Source organism: Argopecten irradians, chromosome 1 (assembly GCF_041381155.1).
Source record: "Argopecten irradians isolate NY chromosome 1, Ai_NY, whole genome shotgun sequence".
NCBI classification, from domain to species: domain Eukaryota; kingdom Metazoa; phylum Mollusca; class Bivalvia; order Pectinida; family Pectinidae; genus Argopecten; species Argopecten irradians.
In genome coordinates this window covers 45,655,324-45,679,253 of record NC_091134.1, presented here as the reverse complement: position 1 = coordinate 45,679,253, position 23,930 = coordinate 45,655,324, and the positions used below count along the sequence as shown (strand labels likewise).

Below are 23,930 nucleotides of genomic sequence, written 5' to 3'. Positions count from 1 at the left end.
TCTTTCCAGCCATAACCAGGAAATCCATCCTATGTATCTGACAAATTTTGCACAATGAAATTCTAGAAAATATTAAATTTTTTCAGCTTAGATTATGATTTTTTCTTTTGGTAAATTTTGCAGACAATATACACAAAGGTGATTGAGCATTGTCTTCATAATCTATGTTGGCTCAGTCAAATATCAACCTTTCATAATAAATTTAATTAAAATCATATCTGTCCGTAAAACTACCAAAGAGAGACAAAGATAAAAATATGTAATAGCCAAGTGGTCTTATTAAACAGGTTGATTTATGATGAAATTGGCCGTTCGGGACTCGGAAAGTGATCTTATTACGCAGATGGTCTTAATACAACGTCAATTGCTAGAGTAGCTAATTTTACTGTATGTATGTTTATTATTGATCATCCCAGATGTATAAGAATACAATCACTTCCAAAATAAGCTGATATTTTGTGTCTTTTGTGAATGATGAACCAATAGATGATTCCGTTGTACAGGGGAAGTATGGGAAGGAGACAGAATGGGGAGAGGCTTGACAATGATTGTGCTGTCAAGTCCATGTGATGTGACCAGAATGGGATAATGATATTTGTGCCACAGACCTCTCACACGACGTTCATCCATCAGCCAAGCTAGCCAACACTCTATGCATAAACTAAGAGGCAGTGATAGGTTCAACGATTCAAAGCCTGTCTATATGGATATACAGCCTACTTTATCGCTGGTAATAACTCCTTATTTTTCATTCTGTCTGCTACGTTTCTTCAAAATCAAATAATCTGTCTATTATTACTCTTCTCATGGTATGCCGAAGTTTGCAAATACCAAAGCAATAGGTGTACCTTGCAGGGTAAGTTGATTGCCTCCAGATATGGATTTGTCCATCGCCTTGGTCAGTGGTATAAGTCCAGTTGTATCAGTTAACACGTCACATCACCTACACCAGCGAGTAATGGGCTATGGTCCTCATCACATTAATTCATGTCAAGGATTCTTGATTGGTTATTCAAATGATCATAAGTTTTGCAGAAAGGAGGACAAATTGAGAAAATAGTTGATTCCTGATGCGTTGATTGACCAGATGATGAACAAGCATTGATCTATATACGACAGCTTCCATACAGGGCCGGGGAAAAAATCCCAATCCCAATAACATATCTGCTGACAAGATGACAGTTTACATAGAGGTTAGGTGTATTTAGGAGGATTGGGTAACAACTTGTGTTGATCAGGACAAATCACATAGGCAGACATCATGTATTACAGCAGAGCGCTGTCTGACATGTACAACAGGAAATACAAATATGTTCAACCCAACTTAACACATAACGCTATCCTACTACCTGGTTAGGCCAAAATATAATTAGAAAGCAGTATTCTTGATGAGTTCTTCCTATTTACAGCTCAGCATACAATTGGGATATAATTGTATTTGTTATACCCCTATGAAAAGTTCCTATATACAGAGGACTCCACATAATCGAATAACGGTTATTTGAATATTTTGGTTATTTGCATAAAATTCTGCGGTCCCGATTTTTTCATTCTTTATCTTTGTTTTTCAACTCCTTGTATTTGCATAGATTTTTACATGACCTCAAGTTATTTGAAAAAAATATTTGGGAAATTCTAAAAATAAAATCGAAAGTTTTTCAATTTTGCAATATATTTTTAGCGAAATTTGTCGATATATGTTTCAAGATACTTCGCTTTTACTAGAAATCATCATGGTGACAGATTAACGTTATCATATGGCTTGTTATTTTATGCATCAATCTGCAAAGTATTCGACGCTGTTACGATTTACATCAGCAGAGGTTGAACATAACTTTCGTATAATCCCTGACTCAAACATCTAATTAAAGCATTTGCACTTTCAAATATGTTTATTTATTAACGTAAGGTACCTTAGTTGACGATCGGTTGGAGAAACAATGCTTCCAATAACAATCTCCATTCATGAGTAGTCTCGTTCAATCAGAGTCTTGTTGACTACGACAGACATGTGCGTATCAAGCGTCTCGTTGAACGAGACATAAAAGCATGCAAAGTCGGCGTGCAATGACTACCGCAAGTTTCGTACGGTATGTAGGATACAAAAGATACTTGCTACGTTGTTTCATTGCTACTTGAATATGCATTAATTTCTGAAATGTTATCAAGCTATTCGCCATATAGATCAACAATACAGGGAGAATTCTCAAAACACATTTTGGTCCAGTGAACGCATGGCTTCATCACCTGCCACCATTTTCGAATTAATACACATGTGTAAAAACAACACTACTAGTTGATCGGCACTTTAAATTTTAATTGCTATCGTAAGTTCATTTTGCCAGGCAAATGTACGTAAATTTGTTATTATTTAGGTTAAGAATTGTTGACACTAATTCAATTCTGTTTAGTTATTGCATTTGATATCGATCGATTAGCTGTTTCTCAAATATTCACGTGTCGATCTAACGTAAACAAGAATCTAATATTGTAATATTTTTTGTTATTAAACAATTAAAATCGATTTACGACTTTGAAAATAATTACTTGTTGTTCGTTTCAAGTGTAAATAATTTACTTATTTATCAAGTAAACGAAACGATCTATTTGCCTGTTCACATACATATGTGTGAGGTCAAACGAAGGTGCAAAATGTCAACTCCGCCTATTCGAATACTCCGGTTATTTGCATATTTTCTTCTGGAAAATGACTTATTCAAATAAGCGGAATCCTCTGTAATCTCTATTGACAAAAATGCCAATAAATGAACTGTTATGTCCAGCAGTCCAAAGAACTGTTAAAATTGACTGTTAAAATGTGCTGTTGGACCGAAGTGACTTCACAATGCTAATGGGGTATAACAAAACAGTTATCGACTGGGTTTTCGGGCAACAGATGATTTGTTGGACCCTCAAACAGGCTGTTACCCTCGGCCTTCGGCCTCGGGCAACAGTTTGTCTTCGGGTTTAACAAATTGTCTGTTGCCCTTACCCCCAGTCAACAACTGTATACTGTTGCATAATATATACAAAGGACATAATTCATCTATATCGTCTGTTACACCAAAGATACCTTACTGCGCACTTCTAACCAATGTTTAAACCAAAGAACAAAATTAGTTATATTCTGAAGACAAAGTACATTACTTCATTAGCACACAGAATGCTGGTTAATCTGTTGTCAGTATAATTTGACGGGGAAGAGTGTGCTGTTCCAGTGATGCTATAGTGAGATAGCATCATCAAAATAGGCAAGATATATTCCACTACTTCAAGGAGACACAACATGAGCATACCACAGTCTCCTAACTAAAACACACGCTCTCTTACTACAAGAAACACATTGCATACACGGGAGGCCATCATTAAGTGATGTTCAGCTGTTAAAATGACCTTATGCAGATCTGTTCGATAAACTGACCAGAGAAGGGACATAACTCAGCAGTGCAGAAGGTCAGCAGTAATGCGATAGAGTCTCCAACAGATTTCATCTATCAAGCTGTAACCCTGTTAGATGTCAGAAAGATGTTTACTGAAGTAACAAGGAATATTCTGTGTTTACACAATCATGTGTCGGTGGACAAAACCAGCGGCTGATCTATATTTCTGGGTAATATGTCAACTCAGAAACAAATTGCTCTTCTTCTCTGTCATAGCCAATCAGAGATCATGTAACTTGAGGCAAAGCAAATGTCTAGCTCCTTGACAGCTATCTACCCCAATCCCTATCCGGTTCATCATTTAATCCATCATAACACTGCCAAACACAAGACAAGCATCAGAGTGTTTCTGTTGGAGATCTACATAAATGCATTGCTATTTTGACTGATTAGTCACTCAATGATCAATAATATTGATTTAACTTGCAGTGTGCATATTTATGTATCAAGTTGATAAATAAAACTTTCCTACTGCTTACGTAAGTTTCATGAGATGCATACAAAAAATCAGAGAAGCTCAACAATCACTAATAGAAATTCTGAAATAGCAACTGTTAGAAATGCCTTTTAGTAATTCTGAAATAACAACTGTTAGAAATGCCTTTTAGTAATTCTGAAACAGCTAATCCTCTGAAACGTTGTCCACCAGTAGTTCTGAAAACCTTATCAAGTTCAATATTGTGTCAGAAATTCTAAAATGACATATGCTCAATAATATAATGTCAGACAGAAATTCCAAAAAGAAATAAGCTCAACAATGTCAGAAATTCTAAAATGACAGAAATTCCATAATGAAATAAGCAAAACAATGTCAGAAAATCTAAAATGACATGCTCAATAATATAATGTCAGACAGAAATTCCATAATGAAATAAGCCCTACAATGTCAGAAATCCTAAAATGACATAAATGCTCAGTAATATAATGTCAGACAGAAATTCCATAATGAAATAAGCTCAACAATGTCTGCCAGAACTCTAAAATAAAATATGCTCAACAATGTCCATCAGTTAAACAGAAATGACTATGTTCAACAAAATGGTGCTCAACAAAATAATATCTGTCTGCAATTCCAAAACAACTGATGTTCAAAAGACTGTACCAGTTAATTTGAAACAACTTATGCTCAATAATGTTTGTCACTAGTTCTGGAATGACTTATGTTCGACAATGGCTCCGAGTAGGTAAGAGCTGACTAGGACATAAGCTTAATTAATGTCAGCTGATAGCTTTGAACTGACTAAAGCAAAGTACACCCTACTGGTGATCGTACTGCTGATTCTTTTGATAATTATGTTTTTTCCCCATCTACCTGACTTAAGGGATCCTTTTCAAATGTCATCAATTTAATTAGGTCGTAGTAATGTGCTTTGGTAGTTGAAAATCACTACAGGCAGTTTATAACTTATATGAAGAGGATTGATTTTTTCCTGATAGGCTGCATAAAAATACAATTGATCAAGTTAATGAAAACTGTTGTTGCCTATCATGGGTCTGGACAGAATGGCTTGGCAGAGTGTTTCTGTGGCTCTTAAACCATCAACATGGTAAGTTGCTTTGTCAGGCTTGCTAACAGGGTAGGTGAAGCGTAATCATGTCCGTCACACGGTCTGGCGGTGGTTATGAATTCTGATAGAACGTTGACAGACCTTTCTTTCTGATAAGTTGTTGGTAGACAAGCAATTGGTCTCTACAAGAGTCACACACAGAAGGACCATGTTATTACATCTTTGTTCATTCAGGTGGAAGGTAGCAACATTGTATCATGCAGTCATGAAGAACAAATTCAATATAGAGCACAGAAATGAACAACTAAACACATGTACAGATGCACCTACTTAAAACAGATTATCAATGATAACAAAAAACGCCAGCAACTTCATTTAAAAACTACAAGCATCAAGTGATGAACATTTGTAATTGAGAACCATATGGTGGCTGAATGGTAAAGGTGTTCCAAAGTGTAACCACTAGCCCCCACCTCTGGGTAACTAGCTATAGTTTGATTCCCATGTGGAGCAGTTGCCAGGTACTGACCACAGATTAGTGTTTTTCTCCATGTTTTCCAGAATTCCTGCGTCTCCTAAACCTGACTCATCTTTAAATGACCCTGTCTGGTGAAAGGATGTAAAGAAAACTAAATCCTAACCATGTACCGTTACCATGAGTAAGTACATCACAAACCAGACTACAACCTTGTGTAACCTTGACAAGAATCTCCACGTTATGCAAATCTTAACTTTCTCTTATAAAACCAGGATTCTTCTTTTTCTGGTTTCCTATTGATTTTGCTTGCTTTCAATTCTCTATGGGGCTGTATTCTGCATTAGTAGTTCTCTGCTTCTAGAAAACTCTTTACAATGTTATCCTTAAATTAAGCGAGAGTTCTTTTTTCATTAACAATTTGGAGACATTCATCAATGGTTCTCTAATGTTTAAGGTGTGTAGAAAAGCTGTGCTACCAGTGTTGTGGATTTCAAAATTGGCCAACACACTAGTGCAAGAAGAGAAAATCATCACGGGTCTCAAACACTTTTACAGGGCACAATCACAAAGGTTCTCCATAACACTACACAGGCCCAATCACTAGGGGTATCAAAAATGGAAAATAACTAGGGGTCTCCATAGCACTACACGGGCCCAATAACTAATGGTATCAAAAGTGGAAAATCACTAGGGGTCTCCATAGCACTACACGGGCCCAATCACTAGGGGTATCAAAAGTGGAAAATCACTAGGGGTCTCCATGCACTACACGGGCCCAATCAATAGGGATATCAGAAGTGGAAAATAACTATGGGGTCTCCATAGCACTACACGGGCCCAATCACTAGGAGTACCAAAAGTGGAAAATCACTAGGGGTCTCCATAGCACTACATAGGCCCAATCACAAGGGGTATCAAAAGTGGAAAATCACTAGGGGTCTCCTTAGCACTACACAGGCCCAATCTCTAGGGTTATCAAAAGTGGAAAATCACTATGGGTCTCCATAGCACTACACGGGCCCAATCACTAATGGTATCAAAAGTGGAAAATCACTAGGGGTCTCAATAGCACTACATGGGCCCAATCACTAGGGGTATCAAAAGTGGAAAATCACTAGGGGTCTCCATAGCACTACACGGGCCCAATCACTAGGGATATCAAAAGTGGAAAAGAACTATGGAGTCTCCATAGCACTACATAGGCCCAATCACTAGGAGCATCAAAATTGGAAAATCACTAGGGGTCTCCATAGCACTTCATGGGCCCAATCACTAAGGGTATCAAAAGTGAAAAATCACTTGGGTCTCCATAGCACTACACGGGCAAAATCACTAGGGGTATCAAAAGTGGAAAATCACTAGGGGTCTAGATCTCCATAGCACTACACGGGCCCAATCACTAGGGGTATCAAAAGTGGAAAATAACTAGGGGTCTCCATAGCACTACGCGGGCCCAATCACTAGGGGTATCAAGAGTGAAAAATCACTAGGGGTTTCCATAGTACTACACGGGCCCAATCACTAGGGGTATCAAAAGAGGAATCACTAGGGGTCTCCATAGCACTACACGGGCCAAATCACTAGGGGGTATCAAAAGTGGAAAATCACTAGGGGTCTCCATAGCACTACATAGGCCCAATCACAAGGGGTATCAAAAGTGGAAAATCACTTGGGTCTCCATAGCACTACACAGGTCCAATCACCAGGGGTACCAAAAGTGGAAAATCACTTGGGGTCTCCATAGCACTACAAAGTGGAGGGTCCCAATCACAAGGGGTATCAAAAGTGGAAAATCACTTGGGTCTCCATAGCACTACACGGGCCCAATCACTAGGGGTACCAAAAGTGGAAAATCACTTGGGGTCTCCATAGCACTACACGGGCCCAATCACTAGGGGTATCAAAAGTGGAAAATCACTAGGGGTCTCCATAGCACTACACGGGCCTAATCACTATGGGGTATCAAAAGTGGAAAATCACTAGGGGTCTCCATAGCACTACACGGACCCAATCACTAGGGGTATCAAAAATGGAAAATCACTTCGGGTCTCCATAGCACTACATGGGCCCAATCACTAGGGGTATCAAAAGCGGAAAATCCCTAGGGGTCTCCATGCACTACATGGGCCCAATCAATAGGGATATCAGAAGTGGAAAATAACTAAGGGGTCTCCATAGCACTACACGGGCCCAATCACTAGGGGTATCAAAATTGGAAAATAACTAGGGGTCTCCATAGCACTACACGGGCCCAATCACTAGGGGTATCAAAAGTGGAAAATCACTAGGGGTCTCCATAGCACTACATAGGCCCAATCACAAGGGGTATCAAAAGTGGAAAATCACTAGGGATCTCCATAGCACTACACGGGCCCAATCACTAGGGGTATCAAAAGAGGAATCACTAGGGGTCTCCATAGCACTACACGGGCCAAATCACTAGGGGGTATCAAAAGTGGAAAATCACTTGGGTCTCCATAGCACTACACAGGTCCAATCACCAGGGGTACCAAAAGTGGAAAATCACTTGGGGTCTCCATAGCACTACATAGCCCCAATCACAAGGGGTATCAAAAGTGGAAAATCACTTGGGGTCTCCATAGCACTACATAGCCCCAATCACAAGGGGTATCAAAAGTGGAAAATCACTTGGGGTCTCCATAGCACTACACGGGCCCAATCACTAGGGGTACCAAAAGTGGAAAATCACTGGGGTCTCCATAGCACTACACGGGCCCAATCACTAGGGGTATCAAAAGTGGAAAATCACTAGGGGTCTCCATAGCACTACACGGGCCTAATCACTATGGGGTATCAAAAGTGGAAAATCACTAGGGGTCTCCATAGCACTACACGGACCCAATCACTAGGGGTATCAAAAATGGAAAATCACTTCGGGTCTCCATAGCACTACATGGGCCCAATCACTAGGGGTATCAAAAGCGGAAAATCCCTAGGGGTCTCCATGCACTACATGGGCCCAATCAATAGGGATATCAGAAGTGGAAAATAACTAAGGGGTTTCCATAGCACTACACGGGCCCAATCACTAGGGGTATCAAAATTGGAAAATAACTAGGGGTCTCCATAGCACTACACGGGCCCAATCACTAGGGGTATCAAAAGTGGAAAATCACTAGGGGTCTCCATAGCACTACATAGGCCCAATCACAAGGGGTATCAAAAGTGGAAAATCACTAGGGATCTCCATAGCACTACACGGGCCCAATCACTTGGGGTATCAAAAGAGGAAAATAACTAAGGGTCTCCATAGCACTACACATGTCAAATGAGAAGGGGTCTCAATAATACAACTAGGGGAACTAAAATGGGTCTGATTAGTACTATAAAGGCTCAATCACTCTGGTTTCCATAGCAATACAAAGGCCCAACCACTATGGGTCTCACAATGCTGCAAGGCCATAGATTTTTTATAGTATTACATATAGCCACAATCATTAGGGGTATCAATAGTAATATACAGTGTTACGTACAGTTCTATTGCCTTGTTCCAGTTGATGACATAGCCAGATAGGACAAAGGACTCTATGTTGGCAATGTGCACATTGCCTCTCTCCGTTCCAATGTAAAGCCATTTGCTCTGGAATGGCAGGTGGCAGTAGGTGATTCTGGAATAAACAAAACATTTCATTAAACTTAGCTAAAACAACTAGAACGATCTGAAATAACATATTGTTTAAGCTCGATCTGAAATAAGATAAAGATTATGCGTATGAATATTTATTAATTTTATGCTTAGGTTTGTTGTGTTATAATGTCATTTTAGCATTTTTGGTCACAGGAATATATAGTAGTGGACATAACTCATGACCAGGGCTCAATAGTAGTGGACATAACTCATGACCAAGGCTCAATAGTAGTGGACATAACTTATGACCAGGGCTCAATAGTAGTGGACATAACTTATGACCAGGGCTCAATAGTAGTGGACATAACTTATGACCAGGGCTCAATAGTAGTGGACATAACTTATGACCTGGACTCAATAGTAGTGGACATAACTCATGACCTGGGCTCAATAGTAGTGGACATAACTTATGACCTGGGCTCAATAGTAGTGGACATAACATATGACCAGGGCTCAATAGTAGTGGACATAACTTATGACCTGGGCTCAAAAGTAGTGGACATAACTCATGACCAAGGCTCAATAGTAGTGGACATAACTTATGACCAGGGCTCAATAGTAGTGGACATAACTGACATGACTAGGGCTCAATAGTAGTGGATATAACTTTTGACCAGGGCTCAGTAGTAGTGGACATATTTCATGACCAGGGCTCAATAGTAGTGGACATAACTTATGACCAGGGCTTAATAGTAGTGGACATAACTTATGACCAGGGCTCAATAGTAGTGGATATAACTTTTGACCAGGGCTCAGTAGTAGTGGACATATTTCATGACCAGGGCTCAATAGTAGTGGACATAACTTATGACCAGGGCTCAATAGTAGTGGACATAACTTATGACCAGGGCTCAATAGTAGTGGACATAACTCATGACCAGGGCTCAATAGTAGTGGACATAACTTATGACCAGGGCTCAATAGTAGTGGACATAACTCATGACCAAGGCTCAATAGTAGTGGACATAACTTATGACCAGGGCTCAATAGTAGTGGACATAACTTATGACCAGGGCTCAATAGTAGTGGACATAACTTATGACCAGGGCTCAATAGTAGTGGACATAACTTATGACCAGGGCTCAATAGTAGTGGACATAACTTATGACCAGGGCTCAATAGTAGTGGACATAACTTATGACCAGGGCTCAATAGTGTGAATAACTTTGTCATAGAAGTGGACATAACTTATGACCAGGGCTCAATAGTAGTGGATATAACTTTTGACCAGGGCTCAGTAGTAGTGGACATATTTCATGACCAGGGCTCAATAGTAGTGGACTTAACTCATGACCAAGGCTCAATAGTAGTGGACATAACTTATGACCAGGGCTCAATAGTAGTGGACAAAACTTATAACCAGGGCTTAATAGTAGTGGACATAACTTATGATCAAGGCTCAGTAGTAGTGGACATAACTCAGGGCTCAAAGGTAAGTGGTAGAATGGCCACCACCTTAACTATTTGTCCACCACAGCACTTAGGTAATGTGGTTCATGATTCACTGAATTTTTTTTTTAATGCAAATGAGTGTTACAATCATCTAAAGCAATTGCATAAAACTCTGCAAGTAATATAATATGTTGCAGCTGTTTGATTTGTCCATCTTTCATCTGACAAACGAAAGAGGGATCTTTTCTCTGCTTTTCAAACTTTCAGTACATATTACTACATATGAAATTTGAGAAAGATCCTTTGAGTACTTTGTGTGATACATAACAGTAACAAACTTCAATTATCACAAGAGATCCCAGAGGGATACCTGTCGGCAATCTTTTTGACGATCAGTCCGAAAATGCAATATGTACAACTAAGGTCCTAGTGGAACTTACATATAAAATTTGAGACATATCACTTCAGTACTTTCTGAGAAATAGTGGTGACAAGCTTCAACTTGTCAAATTCAAGATAGCAGCCTGTCAGCCATCTTGTTCATCGATCGGTACCAAAATGCAATATGCATAACCAGGGACCTAGGGGAACCTGCACATGCAATTTGAGACAGATCCCTTCAGTACTTTCTGAGAAATAGCGGTAACAAACTTCAACTATCAAAATCCAAGATGGCGGCCTGTCGGCCATCTTGTTCATCAATCGGTCCCAAAATGCAATATGCACAACTAGACCCCTAGGGGAACCTGCACATGCAATTTGAGACAGATCCCTTCAGTACTTTCTGAGAAATAGCGGTAACAAACTTCAATTGTCAAAATCCAAGATGGCGGCCTGTCGGCCATCTTGTTCATCGATCGGTCCCAAAATGCAATATGCACAACTAGGCCCCTAGGGGAACCTGCACATGCAATTTGAGACAGATCCCTTCAGTACTTTCTGAGAAATAGCTGTAACAAAGTTCAATTGTCAAAATCCAAGATGGCCGCCTGTCGGCCATCTTGTTCATCGATCGGTCTGAAAATGCAATATGCACAACTAGGCCCCTAGGGGAACCTGCACATGCAATTTGAGACAGATCCCTTCAGTACTTTCTGAGAAATAGCGGTAACAAACTTCAATTGTCAAAATCCAAGATGGCGGCCTGTCGGCCATCTTGTTCATCGATCGGTCCCAAAATGCAATATGCACAACTAGGCCCCTAGGGGAACCTGCACATGCAATTTGAGACAGATCCCTTCAGTACTTTCTGAGAAATAGCGGTAACAAACTTCAATTGTCAAAATCCAAGATGGCGGCCTGTCGGCCATCTTGTTACCCAATTGGTCCCAAAATGCAATATGCACAACTAGGGCCCCAGGGGAACCTACATATGAAATTTGAGAAACATCCCTTCAGTACTTTCTGAAAAATAGCGGTAACAAGAATTGTTAACGGACGGAAGACGGACCACGGACAAAAAGCGATTTGAATAGCCCACCATCTGTTGATGGTGGGCTAATAAATACTGCCCTGCAGAGATAAGAGCATTTTTTTATCAGATGTAGACATTATGTGATTGTTTCAAAGGGGGAAAACTTCACAACAAACAGACACCGATTTCCACACCACTACATGTCATTTCATGGATCATACAGACTCTTGTTCAATACAGATCCTTATCTCCTGCCAGTCCCAAATCCCTAAACACAGACCTATCCTGTCAACCACATGACCTCTACAGGTTCCCCAACCCCAAGCATAGAGCTAACCTCTGAACTCTGAAGGACCCACAAAGGTTCCCCAACACCACGCAAACACAGTTATCCTGTCAACTGCAGGACCTTGAAAAGTTTTCTAATCCCATGCAAACACAAAACTCTCTCGTCAACCCAAATTCATTCTCAGGACAGATCCTCAAATCTCCAAATCTTCGGCCTAAACAAATAGCTATCTAATGACGACATCAGGACACCAAAGGAGAAGCCCCAAAACCTCACAGAACAGTCTTGGAAATCCCTGGGCCTGCATATTGTATAGTTCCTAATATTTACCAGGGTTTTAATCTCACTTAATTCAGATTCATCCAGATTCGCCAATTTTAATATTTCACTGCATAAATCATAAGTTTTGCATATATATCACACCCTGTCATATGAATGACACTTTCAAAGGCTACAAAAATGACTTCCAAATATAAATCCTGGCAAATAAATTCCAAACATTAAATTACAAATTTTAAAACCAATGAAATTTGATATCATATATACAGTACTCTGCATTTTCAAGGAAGCCTGAGTCTCCTATTTACTAAATCTAGCCCCCTTTAATACAGACATACAGCTTTGTTGTCAACCCTGAGCCTCCAGGGACCAGTGTCTCCATCACAAGCTCTCCTTGTCAAGTTCCCCAGACCAGAGCTATCACAGGTCCAACATGAAACTGCAACCAAGGCCTTGATATGAAGACATTAATCAGATAGCGCTGTGTATTCAATTGGATAGTTTTATGTCTATCAAACCTGATCAATAATCTACCACAATAGAATTGCTTCATTGATGGAAAGTGCACAAAAAAATTACATATTTCAAACACAGATTCCAATACAAAAAGTGTCACTGTTTGTATCTCAATGTGCCAGTAATTGATGAGGGTAAAACAATATACTTGTTCAGGAGTTTAGGATTTTCATATGCAGTCCTCATTCCTCAATATCACAATATATGCTGCAATTATCATTAGATACTGCCTTCTGATTTCTGGGTGAAAATCATATATAAATTGATATATTATAGTGAAAATGGACTTGACCAACCCACTTTTTGAAGCCATGAGATCTTGACAAAGAAGGAAATTCAGCAGATCAAGAGTACACACTTCACCACTACAGAGGCTGACTGATCCCTTATTCCTTTCATTATGTCAGAGGCTGACTGATCCCTTTCTCCCCTTCATTATGTCAGAGGCTGACTGATCCCTTTCTCCCCTTCATTATGTCAGAGGCTGACTGATCCCTTTCTCCCCTTCATTATGTCCAAGGCTGACTGATCCCTTATTCCCTTCATTATGTCAGAGGCTGACTGATCCCTTATTCCCTTCATTATGTCAGAGGCTGACTGATCCCTTTCTCCCCTTCATTATGTCAGAGGCTGACTGATCCCTTTCTCCCCTTCATTATGTCAGAGGCTGACTGATCCCTTTCTCCCCTTCATTATGTCCAATTCACTCATCTGATCCCTAAACTATGCCCTTCTGTATCTTGCTTGGTCTATATCTTGCCTTGCACATTTTACCTTTCCCCTTTGTTCCATAGAGTTCCCATTTCCTAGCCCCTTTCTACCTGCCCCATTTCTACCTATCTTACCTGTTCCCTAGCTATTCCCTTTGCTTTTTATCTTGCTTAGTCCCTTCCTTTAAATTTGCTCTCTATCTTGCCTGGACCTATTCCGTCTGCCCTCTAACTTGCCTAGTACCAATTATCTAGCCCCTTTTCCCCTATCTTGCCTTGTGCCTGAATCCCTTTGCCCTCTACCTTCCCTGCAGATGATCCCTACATATTTACTGTGCTCTTAATCTTGCATAATCTCTATTCCCATTTCCTTCCATCTTGTTAGGGCCCTATTCCCTTTCCCCATATCTTACTTAGTCTCTTCCTTTTGCCCTCTATCTTGCCTAGTTCCTATTCTATTTGCTTTCTACCTTCCCTTCTCTGGTCCCTATTCCTGTTGCCCCCTATCTTGTCTGATCCCAATCTCCTAGTTCCCTCTCCCTGTCTATCCCACCTAGCCCCTATCCCATGGCTCCTTTGTCCCTATCTTGCCTAATCACTATCTCCTGGTTTCCTCTCCCAGTCTATCCCATCTAGTCCCTATCCCATGGCCCCTATGCCCCCTATCTTGCCTGGTCCCTATCTCCAGGTTTCCTCTCCCAGTCTATCCCATCTATTCCCTAATCACATGGCTCCTTTGTCCCCTATCTTGTCTGATCCCTATCTCCAGGTTTCCTCTGCCAGTCTATCCCACCAAGTGACCCTATCCCATGGCTCCTTTGCCCCTGTCCCCTATCTTGTCAGATCCCTATCTCCAGGTTTCCTCTGCCAGTGTATCCCACCTAGTCCCTATCCCATGGCTCCTTTGCCCCTGGCCCCTATGACCCCTATCTTGTCTGATCCCTATCTCCAGGTTTCCTCTGCCAGTCTACCCCACTTAGTCCCTATCTCCTGTCAGTGATACATTGACCAGTGGTTGGTAAACACAGCCAGTGGAATGGCACTTTCCACACTAGCGATGCTGGTATTGATTTTGGATTGACATATTTATCCTGCAGTCTTGACTATTTACAGTCGGGCAAGGTCAGCCTCATCTCCTCGGGGAACCACCCAGATAAATCAATTAAAATGCTTGATCTGTAAGCATAACTAAGCAGCACAAATAATCACTCACTGGCACCATTTCCAACATAACAGCAGCAACGTTTTTTTTCTCTCTCCACCATCTGTCAATGACACTTCAATAGATTTTACCAGATTAACACAAATGTTGCAGCGCAACTAACGTAGCATACCAATTCATTATATTTTCTCTGGAAGATCATTTAGCATCCTAAATTTTATCAGATGTTTTTTTCTTCTTTTCCCAATGAACAAATCCTTGAGTTGAATGACAGTATCTGATTCACCCTGCAGTAAGACCATTGAAAGATACCGCTTCTAAAACAACCTTTTTGAACTAACACATTGATTTAGTTAATGCAGTTATATCATAGTGATTGAAGCATTGGCATAACATCCTGCACTAAACAGAACAATTAGTCCCGGAGAGAAGTTTCTCTATGGAGAAAAATTTGATATGTCACAGGGAACGGGATATCATTTGATACTTAATGTGTTAAAGTAAAACTACAAATGCATAGACTATAGTTTCTTCTTGAATAAAAAACTGTTTTCCATTTAAAATCTTTAAAGTCTGATGACACGTTAACGTCTTAAACTTGGGACAACACAAATATGCTTTGTTTAGATATTGCACTGGTTATTCTTTTTAGAGTTTTTAATTTACTAACTTTGTAATACTTTTAGCAGTACAAATGGCTTCAGACCAGAATTGTTGTTCCCCCCCCCCTTTTTACCTAAAAGTAAAGGTCAAAGAGACCTATAGGCAGCTTCAAGAATATTGCAAACCAGGTTTATCTAAATATCTGGAAACACTTTGGAGACAATAAGAAAGCTTCAGTAAAACAAGAATATTGCAATACTATAAGACTGCCTTACATTGAAGGGGAAACAAACAACAACATTGTACCTTTACCTAGGATTATAGCGGCTCTAGGTTTTGTCTGGTATTCTGATTACTACCTACATGTATTTCATCTTTATGTGCCAATTCATCAAAGCACTCCAACAAAACTTGATGATATAATTTCCGTGTTCAAAAATAATCATTTCTTCCTAAATACGACCTAAAAGAAGGTATTTGGATTCTTTTTATGAGAGTTATAAATCCCCCATGCAATATTAAATGTCACCTGTTACAAAAATTACCACAATCAATATGGCTGACATATTCAGGAAAAGCTGATTGAATACAATCCTGTCTTTTTACTCCCGCTCCGGAATACCACATGGCAATGATGAAAATCTAAACCTATCATATAGGTGCTGGTATGTACTTAGTTATAATTGAATTTTTCTGCGACCCCGGATTGTCATCGTTGTCTATATTTAGGGTGATGTAATTCCCCGGTGTGTCGGAAACATGCACAAACTTACATCATAAACTAATGCATACTTCATGCGGATGGAATTGAATGTACTTGTGGAAACTTGGGGAATACATTGAATCAGTCACAGCTTTGAAATGTTATACAGAATTACAGTAGCAAACTAAAATCAATATTCAAACTAAACCTATCTGAAGCTATTGATTTAAGTAAAGTTCAATTTGATTAAATTTTAACATAAAGTTGGTGCACCCACCCACATACAACCACATATATATATCTATATATCAGCTTTCTAACCCTGTACTACCCTTGATTTGTATAAAGATGGACGGGACACACACTATTAAAGACTTTATCTAAAGTTCATGTTTTATCACAGAAATATTTCAATCAACATAAGTGGATATCATTTGATAATTTAATCTATAATGATAGGGACTACTTCATAATATAAATGTATCAATCTGTTATTCATGTTCCTTTAAATAAAGCTGAAAGGTAATCAAGTCTTGATAATTAAATATGTACTGCTTTAGGTAAACTTTTAAATTGTTTCGTGGTTTATTAGTTGAATTTGCTTAAAGTGAATAGTTGGACAAAGGAAGGCTAAGTCAGTAAAAATAATGTTAATACATTAAACCGGTATAATTTCTTTTGAAATAGAAAAAATTCTCATCAAAATTGCTAGATGCATGGGAAGACGTTAATAAATATAAAGGAATCCTAACATATGTCATCCCGGCTGGCTATGTTCATGTTGACATTTCCACGTGGCCTCGCTTTCAAAGAGTTATTTTTAGAAATATGCTAAATTTACACAGGGTTTTTCTATAATTTCAATGATCAAAACTGGATAACGAAAGCAGAACTGGACCATTGTTTTGATAAATAAGGACTTTTGGAAGGCCAATAAATGCATTTCGACTGGTTTCCTTTGCCTGACCATTCACTTTACATCCTAAGAACAGCTAAGGTCATTTAAGGACAGATTCTCCTGTATGCTTTTGGTAGAATGTCATAAGGTTGTCTTTTGTTTCTGTAAAAGTGGAAATTTTTAAAGTGTTGTCACACTGGACATACTGCCAAAGACAATCAAAACCCAATCAGGTAACATTACTTTGCCACAAGGCAAACCAGTGGTGCTAAATGTTAAAACAAGACCAAAAACTACAACATGTACTATTTTTTAGACTATAGTGTGCCTCAGCATCTTTCACAGGGAAAACGCTCAACTCATGGTCAAAAGATTTAGTCACCACTTTGAAAAATAAAATAAACTTCCTCTTGTTTAAAACTCAAATATTGGGCAATACTGCAGAGATCCAAATATTGCTTATGATATTGATACACTAGATATTGGCGATCAGCCTAGACAAGAACACAAAGCACTAGTTGTGATCTAGCCAGTTGGTAGATGATCGTTTGGCTTGCATGTTGTATTGCCATCAACTAGCTCTCCTGACGGGACAGGGTATGGTTAAGATAGACTGGTGGGTGTATGGAAGCTCTGATTAATTGTTTATATCATGACACGACACTACCACACACACTTTCCGAGGGCACACACCACTGCACTCATTATCACAAAATGACTATTGATACGTCCGCAGGTATCAAGTTCAGATGTCAATGAAAACTAGGTGTATATTAATATGGGCAATAACTACATTCTTAATATTCAGTAGGTGGACAAGAATTCACACGGTTTTGGACAATACATCACAGTCTCCTGATGTATAGGTAAGAAATGCTCCAATTTTGATGGATAATTAATCTCTTACACATGTGACAATCCTAACAATGCAACTGATTGCAATGACCCAACCAAATAATAACAAGGATAATTATTAGTCAATAATCTGAGGACAAATAGTTACTATCTAAATCATAAATTCTCAAAACACATCCTGCATGCAAATCAGCTGGAGCAAAACCCCGAGTGCTCACACATCAAACATGATTGATAAGTATCAAATATCCATCCTAAACACAAACAAAGAATACAAATGATAATCATTGATTTATTAGTGAAACACTTCTCAACTACATAGGAGCCTGTCTTAGTGACCACCTTTGTATGCAGACTACCTGCTAATACGACCAATTGTTATTGTCCAAGATGACCATTTATACCACAATTTGACCTGCATGTATATAAAGACCACATTTGCCTTGTCCCTTAGACATTGTAATACCAAGTACTGCTACTTAACCCATCAATTATGTGTAATATCACTTATGAGAACTGTAGGTAAAGCAGAGCTATGGAGTACTACTTACAGTTTACATTCTATTTTTGATATTCTGTCTAATAATCATTTGTGTCAACAAACAAACAAGACCAATTCATTAACCATGACAAACCACAAAGTGAACTGTTCAGGTAGCGCTACAAAGTGAAAGTCTATACACCTGTTTAAACCATTAGTACAACAGTGACCGGCAAAACAATGGAATTTCTGTGATAGCTAGCTATTAATCTAAATTGACCATCTATCAAAAGAGAAACATTGACCACTGATCATGAATTACTGGAAACATTTAACCAGTTAATTAGAACACTCATAATTTAACACTATTTCTTTCTCCTTTTGAAGTTTGTAGCCGAGCATAACTAGATTAAGAATTTTCTTCTCTCTACATTTAGTCTCCTTTAAAATAATGGCAATAGGATATGTGTTACAATATAGTTTTTCAGACAATGATCCCCCTACCCCCTCAAATATCAATACGGCACAAACCTATAGAACTGAGTGATTTTCTGCCCACATTATACCATCTGGCTGTCCCACACACCTTGGAGCAGTGACACCTATGACCTTTCCCATCGTCGGGGATTTTCTAATAGAAGTATTTTTAAAATCAATATCAGAATCCGTAGGTGTAGTAGGTACATTGTGACAGGATTTCGTGGAGTACAATGGACCCCGGGCTTATTCCACTCAGATTGCAGATAATCAAGAAGAAAGGGAAAGGAAATATCAATACACTTGGCTTTTCATAAGATCACTAATGATTTTAGCTGCACAATATTACACAGAAGAATTAAGATCTAATGAGTAAATCTTCCATCAGATGAACTTCCTTCTGTATCTATACACTTCTATATTCCTCAAGCCTTTTTTCCATCTTAGCAGCCATTCCTTTATATCTTACATTATGTTTTCCATATCATAACTTTCCGAAACTCATCCCTGATCATAAATTTTAACTCGTCTTATACAAAGCTTTTATTCATTCATTATGAAATTTCAGGGGTGAATAAAAAATTGACTTTTTCTGTCAATGTGTTCTGTACAACTACACTCGGTGGATGTTATACCATACATGACCCACATATAAACAATGCTTTTATCAAGGGTAAAGTTTTTATTACAAATATGTCATTCATTTTAAAACAATGAACTAATTTCAAAATATAACTTGTTTTCTTATGTTCATGTCATAAATGTTGCAACACAAATAACTAATTTAACATCATAACTTATTTTTGATGCACATGTAATGTGATGCAACCTATACAGTCAAACTCACTTAATACAAACTCGAATAGTATTAAAACTTGTTTTATAATGGAATTGAAATCCCCTGCAAATTGCATTTAATATCCATGTATTTTTTACCCATTTAGTAGGAATTGATTATTACAAAAACCCAGGTAATGTGTAACAATTTCTGAGTCCCCTGGAGGTTACTTTTTTTGAATTTTTTTTTATAATGGCAAAACCAGAGTTGGCAAATCGTAACCCAGGTAAGTTTTGATAATCGATCAGTGCCGTGTGTCAACATATGTATTGCAAACTTTATGCAAATACAGTAGATTTTCAATAAAACAACAGTATATTCCTGTCCTAAGTCTCACTTTGTTTTACTTTTGTGTCTGTTGTACAAAAAATAACCCACTTAGTCCGAAACCTGCATGATACGAAAGGATTTGAAAGGTCCCCTGGAATGGAAATCAGATTTTGCTTACCTTCACATACCTATCTTATCTGTTATGTGGTGCATGAACAAAATCTTGCAATTTGTGGCTATGTAATGTGAAAATTATCACAAATGTTCATGCTTTTGGTACTTCTATCATTGAATTGCCATACAAATTCCATATTCAACAGTCATTAAAACAAGGTATATTGATGGATCTACAACTCACCTTTCTCTCTGAAATTTAAGGGTATGCACAATTTCTGGTCGCTTCTGGCGAAAGTTCCACAGGTGCAAGCTGTCATCATTGCAAACTGTGACAAGAGCACCCTGTAAATATAGCCACAATGACAATGTATTTAAGCTTAAGGTTAACAACTGGATTAATAGATATCACAATATCCCTTATTAGGTAATAATCTGTTATGCTATTACAACTTCCTAAACACCTGATAAATTACTTATCAAATCCTTGATATATAATTTGTCAGTGGAATAACTTAATTTAGTGATAGTGAAGGTTGATAATAATATCATCTTGACATATATACTCGGTTGGGATACAGATGTTTTGTTTCTTTTTTTCTCAGATGGCTGATAAGGGATAATTCCTCCAGCAATGAATACCTATAGTTCAGGTGAAATAATTACATCAAATCAAATTTACCTGGCCCAGATTTCTTGAAACAAACTGTATTCAAATATAGACTGAGTAAAAAATGATCACATAAGTTACACAAGGAGAAAATTTCAGTTTTGACTTATGTCACTGCTTTTTGTTTTGAGAAATCTGGCCTGAGAGCAATTATAGAATTAACTAAGGAACTTACCTGAGAGCAATTATAGAATTAACTAAGGAACTTACCTCATTGACGAGGAAGAGTATTTGTGTGATGGCGATATCTCTATCCTGGTTACAATGTATGTCCACACCAGGCCGTCCTAATCTAAGGTCATAGGTCAAGGATAAATCTCAATACAATACATACTTGAGAAGTAATTTCCCTAAGTAGGTGATACAAGAAACAGACAAGTATATATAGGCAACTGTTGTGATGGAATCATTAAAATGGGGATCAAACAATATGAAAAGGACAGCATTATTGATATTTATCCATTCTTTATTGGAACATATATATTCCTTACCAATACATTGTCTGATCAGGTAAAACAGAATATTGAAACTATTAATATTTTTTCTTATGTTTTTATTAATGTTAAAGATGCTCCACCGCTGACAAATGGTATTTTTCACTATCAAAAACAGGATCAGACGATTTTGTATTTTTCTTCAATTATAAAAGTTACTTACTTTACACCATTACCGCCATTGGAAAGTTTTAACGTCTAATTTTACTTCAAGATAAAAGTATTGGAAATAATTATTTGCATCCCGAAAAAATTCCATGGCACTATGTTCTATATAGAATGAAGTTCTGACAGTGCATGCACCAAACGCAAAATAAATTGTTTTGTATAATTTTTTGCATTAATTAGACATTTATATACACGATTAAACACCAATTGTTGTTAAAATGATGAGTATCATTTATGGTCTGTCGGCGGTGGACCATCTTTTAAGGTCAGGCTGTTGATTTTATTGACAATTATCGGTAAGTTTAATGAATTTATCTAACATTCTGAAATTTTTGGCTGGAACTACAAGAACTTTTTAAAGGCTTGATTGTTTCATAATTATATCTTACATGAACATATCATACAGTATTGTAGTGAACTGTGCACAGAAAAAAAATCTTGGTAATTAAGTATTTGAAGTGATGTATGACAATTTGTATCCTGTCCTCTACAGATGAAATCATCCCTGAGGTCACATGTCACACTGAAGCAGTGTAGGTCATGTGGCGATGTGTAATCATTATAATAACATAGACATTAACTTACTGTGTTCATAAAGAAAGAGAGTTATATTGACCTTGAAATATCTTTTTATAAACACCATAGATATAATTTCATAATCAAATGTAAGTAACTGTATATAACTCTAAATCAAACATTTGTTTAACAGTAAAATTGATTTTAATGTACAAACATGCATTAACAGGTTTCTGGTAGAAAGATTAATGAGAAAATCAAACTAGCTTCTTCCTTCTCTAAATCATTAAGTAAATATAAAGATTTGTTTTGAATTCATTTTCACAAACTTTCTGTCTACAAGTATAGGATTTATCTAAATGTAATGAACTATTAGGGTAGTTAAGATGTCACATCATAGACTCTCATAATCCTCCACCTCTTGGTTGTCAGGTCAAAACCAAAGCGGGACATGTAACGGATGCTGATTGTTGGTCATTTTTTTCACTGGGTACTTTAGCTATCTTCAAAACAAAGCATGTCCTTAAATGGCCTTAGTGTTTGATAGAACATAAAAAAACTAAACCAATCAATTATAAACCTAAATTACATTTGACCTTATTCATCTAGCATTTAACCTTCATGATGTCTGTTTAAACTTATTGACTTTTAAAAGTTTCCAACCAATTTGCAAAGTATGACAGACAAATGTAGTCAATACTACCTATCTATATCAAAATAATCCTCCTGTAATTACAAGGTGATGAGTGCCTGATGACGAGGTAATTTTAAACTGATAACATTATAGGCAGTGGATACGGGATTTTTTTTACCTGTGTTTCGATCTACACAAGTGTGTTTGCCAGCGGTGTAATTACCATCTATCCCAGCATCAATAATCATGTATTCCTTCAGTCACCTTACACAACCGTCACATCTAAAATCAATGTCCACACCAGAGTGCTACAGAATGGATCTACATGTGCAAACACCGTGAAACAACACAATATCAGCATAAAACAACACTGGAACATTGTGGCCAATGTTTAATGCAACTACAAGGTACACTCAGAGTTATTGATGACTGTCTATCAAGGCATGAAAACATGTCTACTCAGCCGGATGATCATGACTGGAATCAAATAGACCATACTATAATCCTATTGATTCCCTATGTTTATATAGTAATTGTTCCCCTGATTATTAGCTGCAGATTTTACAGATTTATTATACAGTCGACATCCCCCTCCCCTTCAAGGGACAAGGGGGAAAAAAGGTCTCTAAAGCCAAGTTATCTTCATGGCCATGATTTGGGGCCAAAAGAAAGTGGTCATTATAATAAGCAGGTGATCTTTTACAGAGGTGCATGGTCACTAAGGCAGCTGGGCTCACTCTACATATTTACATAAAAGAATGAATTCATAGTGGAAGATTCTTGGTAAAAATTGTAAAAAAAAAAATCAACTTTAGTGTGCTTGCAAGCAGGTGGATTTCTGGTCAGGTAAAGGCCATTATGGTTAGCCAAATAAGGATAAACATGGGTATATCATCTACCATAGTAAAGTAAAGGCTATATGCATCATAGCCAAATTTCATTGTCAGTGTTTTGTCATGCAATGTAAGTAACCACCTTCTGCTACATACAGGAAAACTTGTTCAAGGAAAAGAAAAATCAATATTCGTTTACAAGGCTCTGACAAATGTTTCTACACTGAGGAACAATCCCATGGATACACACCAATATATTTGTTTAGCATGTATTCATATTCCATCAAAGAAAACTTTCTTTATATAATGCAATTAACACAATTTTACATAAAATATGAAACATAAAGTATCTATTTTTATCCTGCAACTGCCACGTATATTGACCGATAACTACTGCCAGATAAACTTGTGCTTCATTTGTAAATACAAAATGTTTTATCCATCAATAATATTCACATGAAATTGTTACACATCGAACAGAACTTTTTCTAAATTGATCCTGAATTTTGACCATCCAGTAACTAACGTCATTCAATCCC

General features: G+C 37.9%; 1 protein-coding gene across 4 annotated transcripts in view; it reads right to left on the bottom strand.

Moving 5' to 3' along the window:
• LOC138329919 (syntaxin-binding protein 5-like) overlaps positions 1-23,930 on the bottom strand; it is a 98,600-nt gene that overhangs the window by 61,396 nt on the left and 13,274 nt on the right. For all 4 annotated transcript variants that reach the window (XM_069277206.1, XM_069277219.1, XM_069277225.1 and 1 more), the window contains exons 3-5: positions 20,957-21,038; positions 20,321-20,421; positions 8,921-9,055 (exon numbers count right to left, since the gene is read on the bottom strand). In XM_069277206.1, coding sequence (XP_069133307.1) covers positions 8,921-9,055; positions 20,321-20,421; positions 20,957-21,038 — 318 coding nt within the window. The remainder of the gene's footprint in view (positions 1-8,920; positions 9,056-20,320; positions 20,422-20,956; positions 21,039-23,930) is intronic.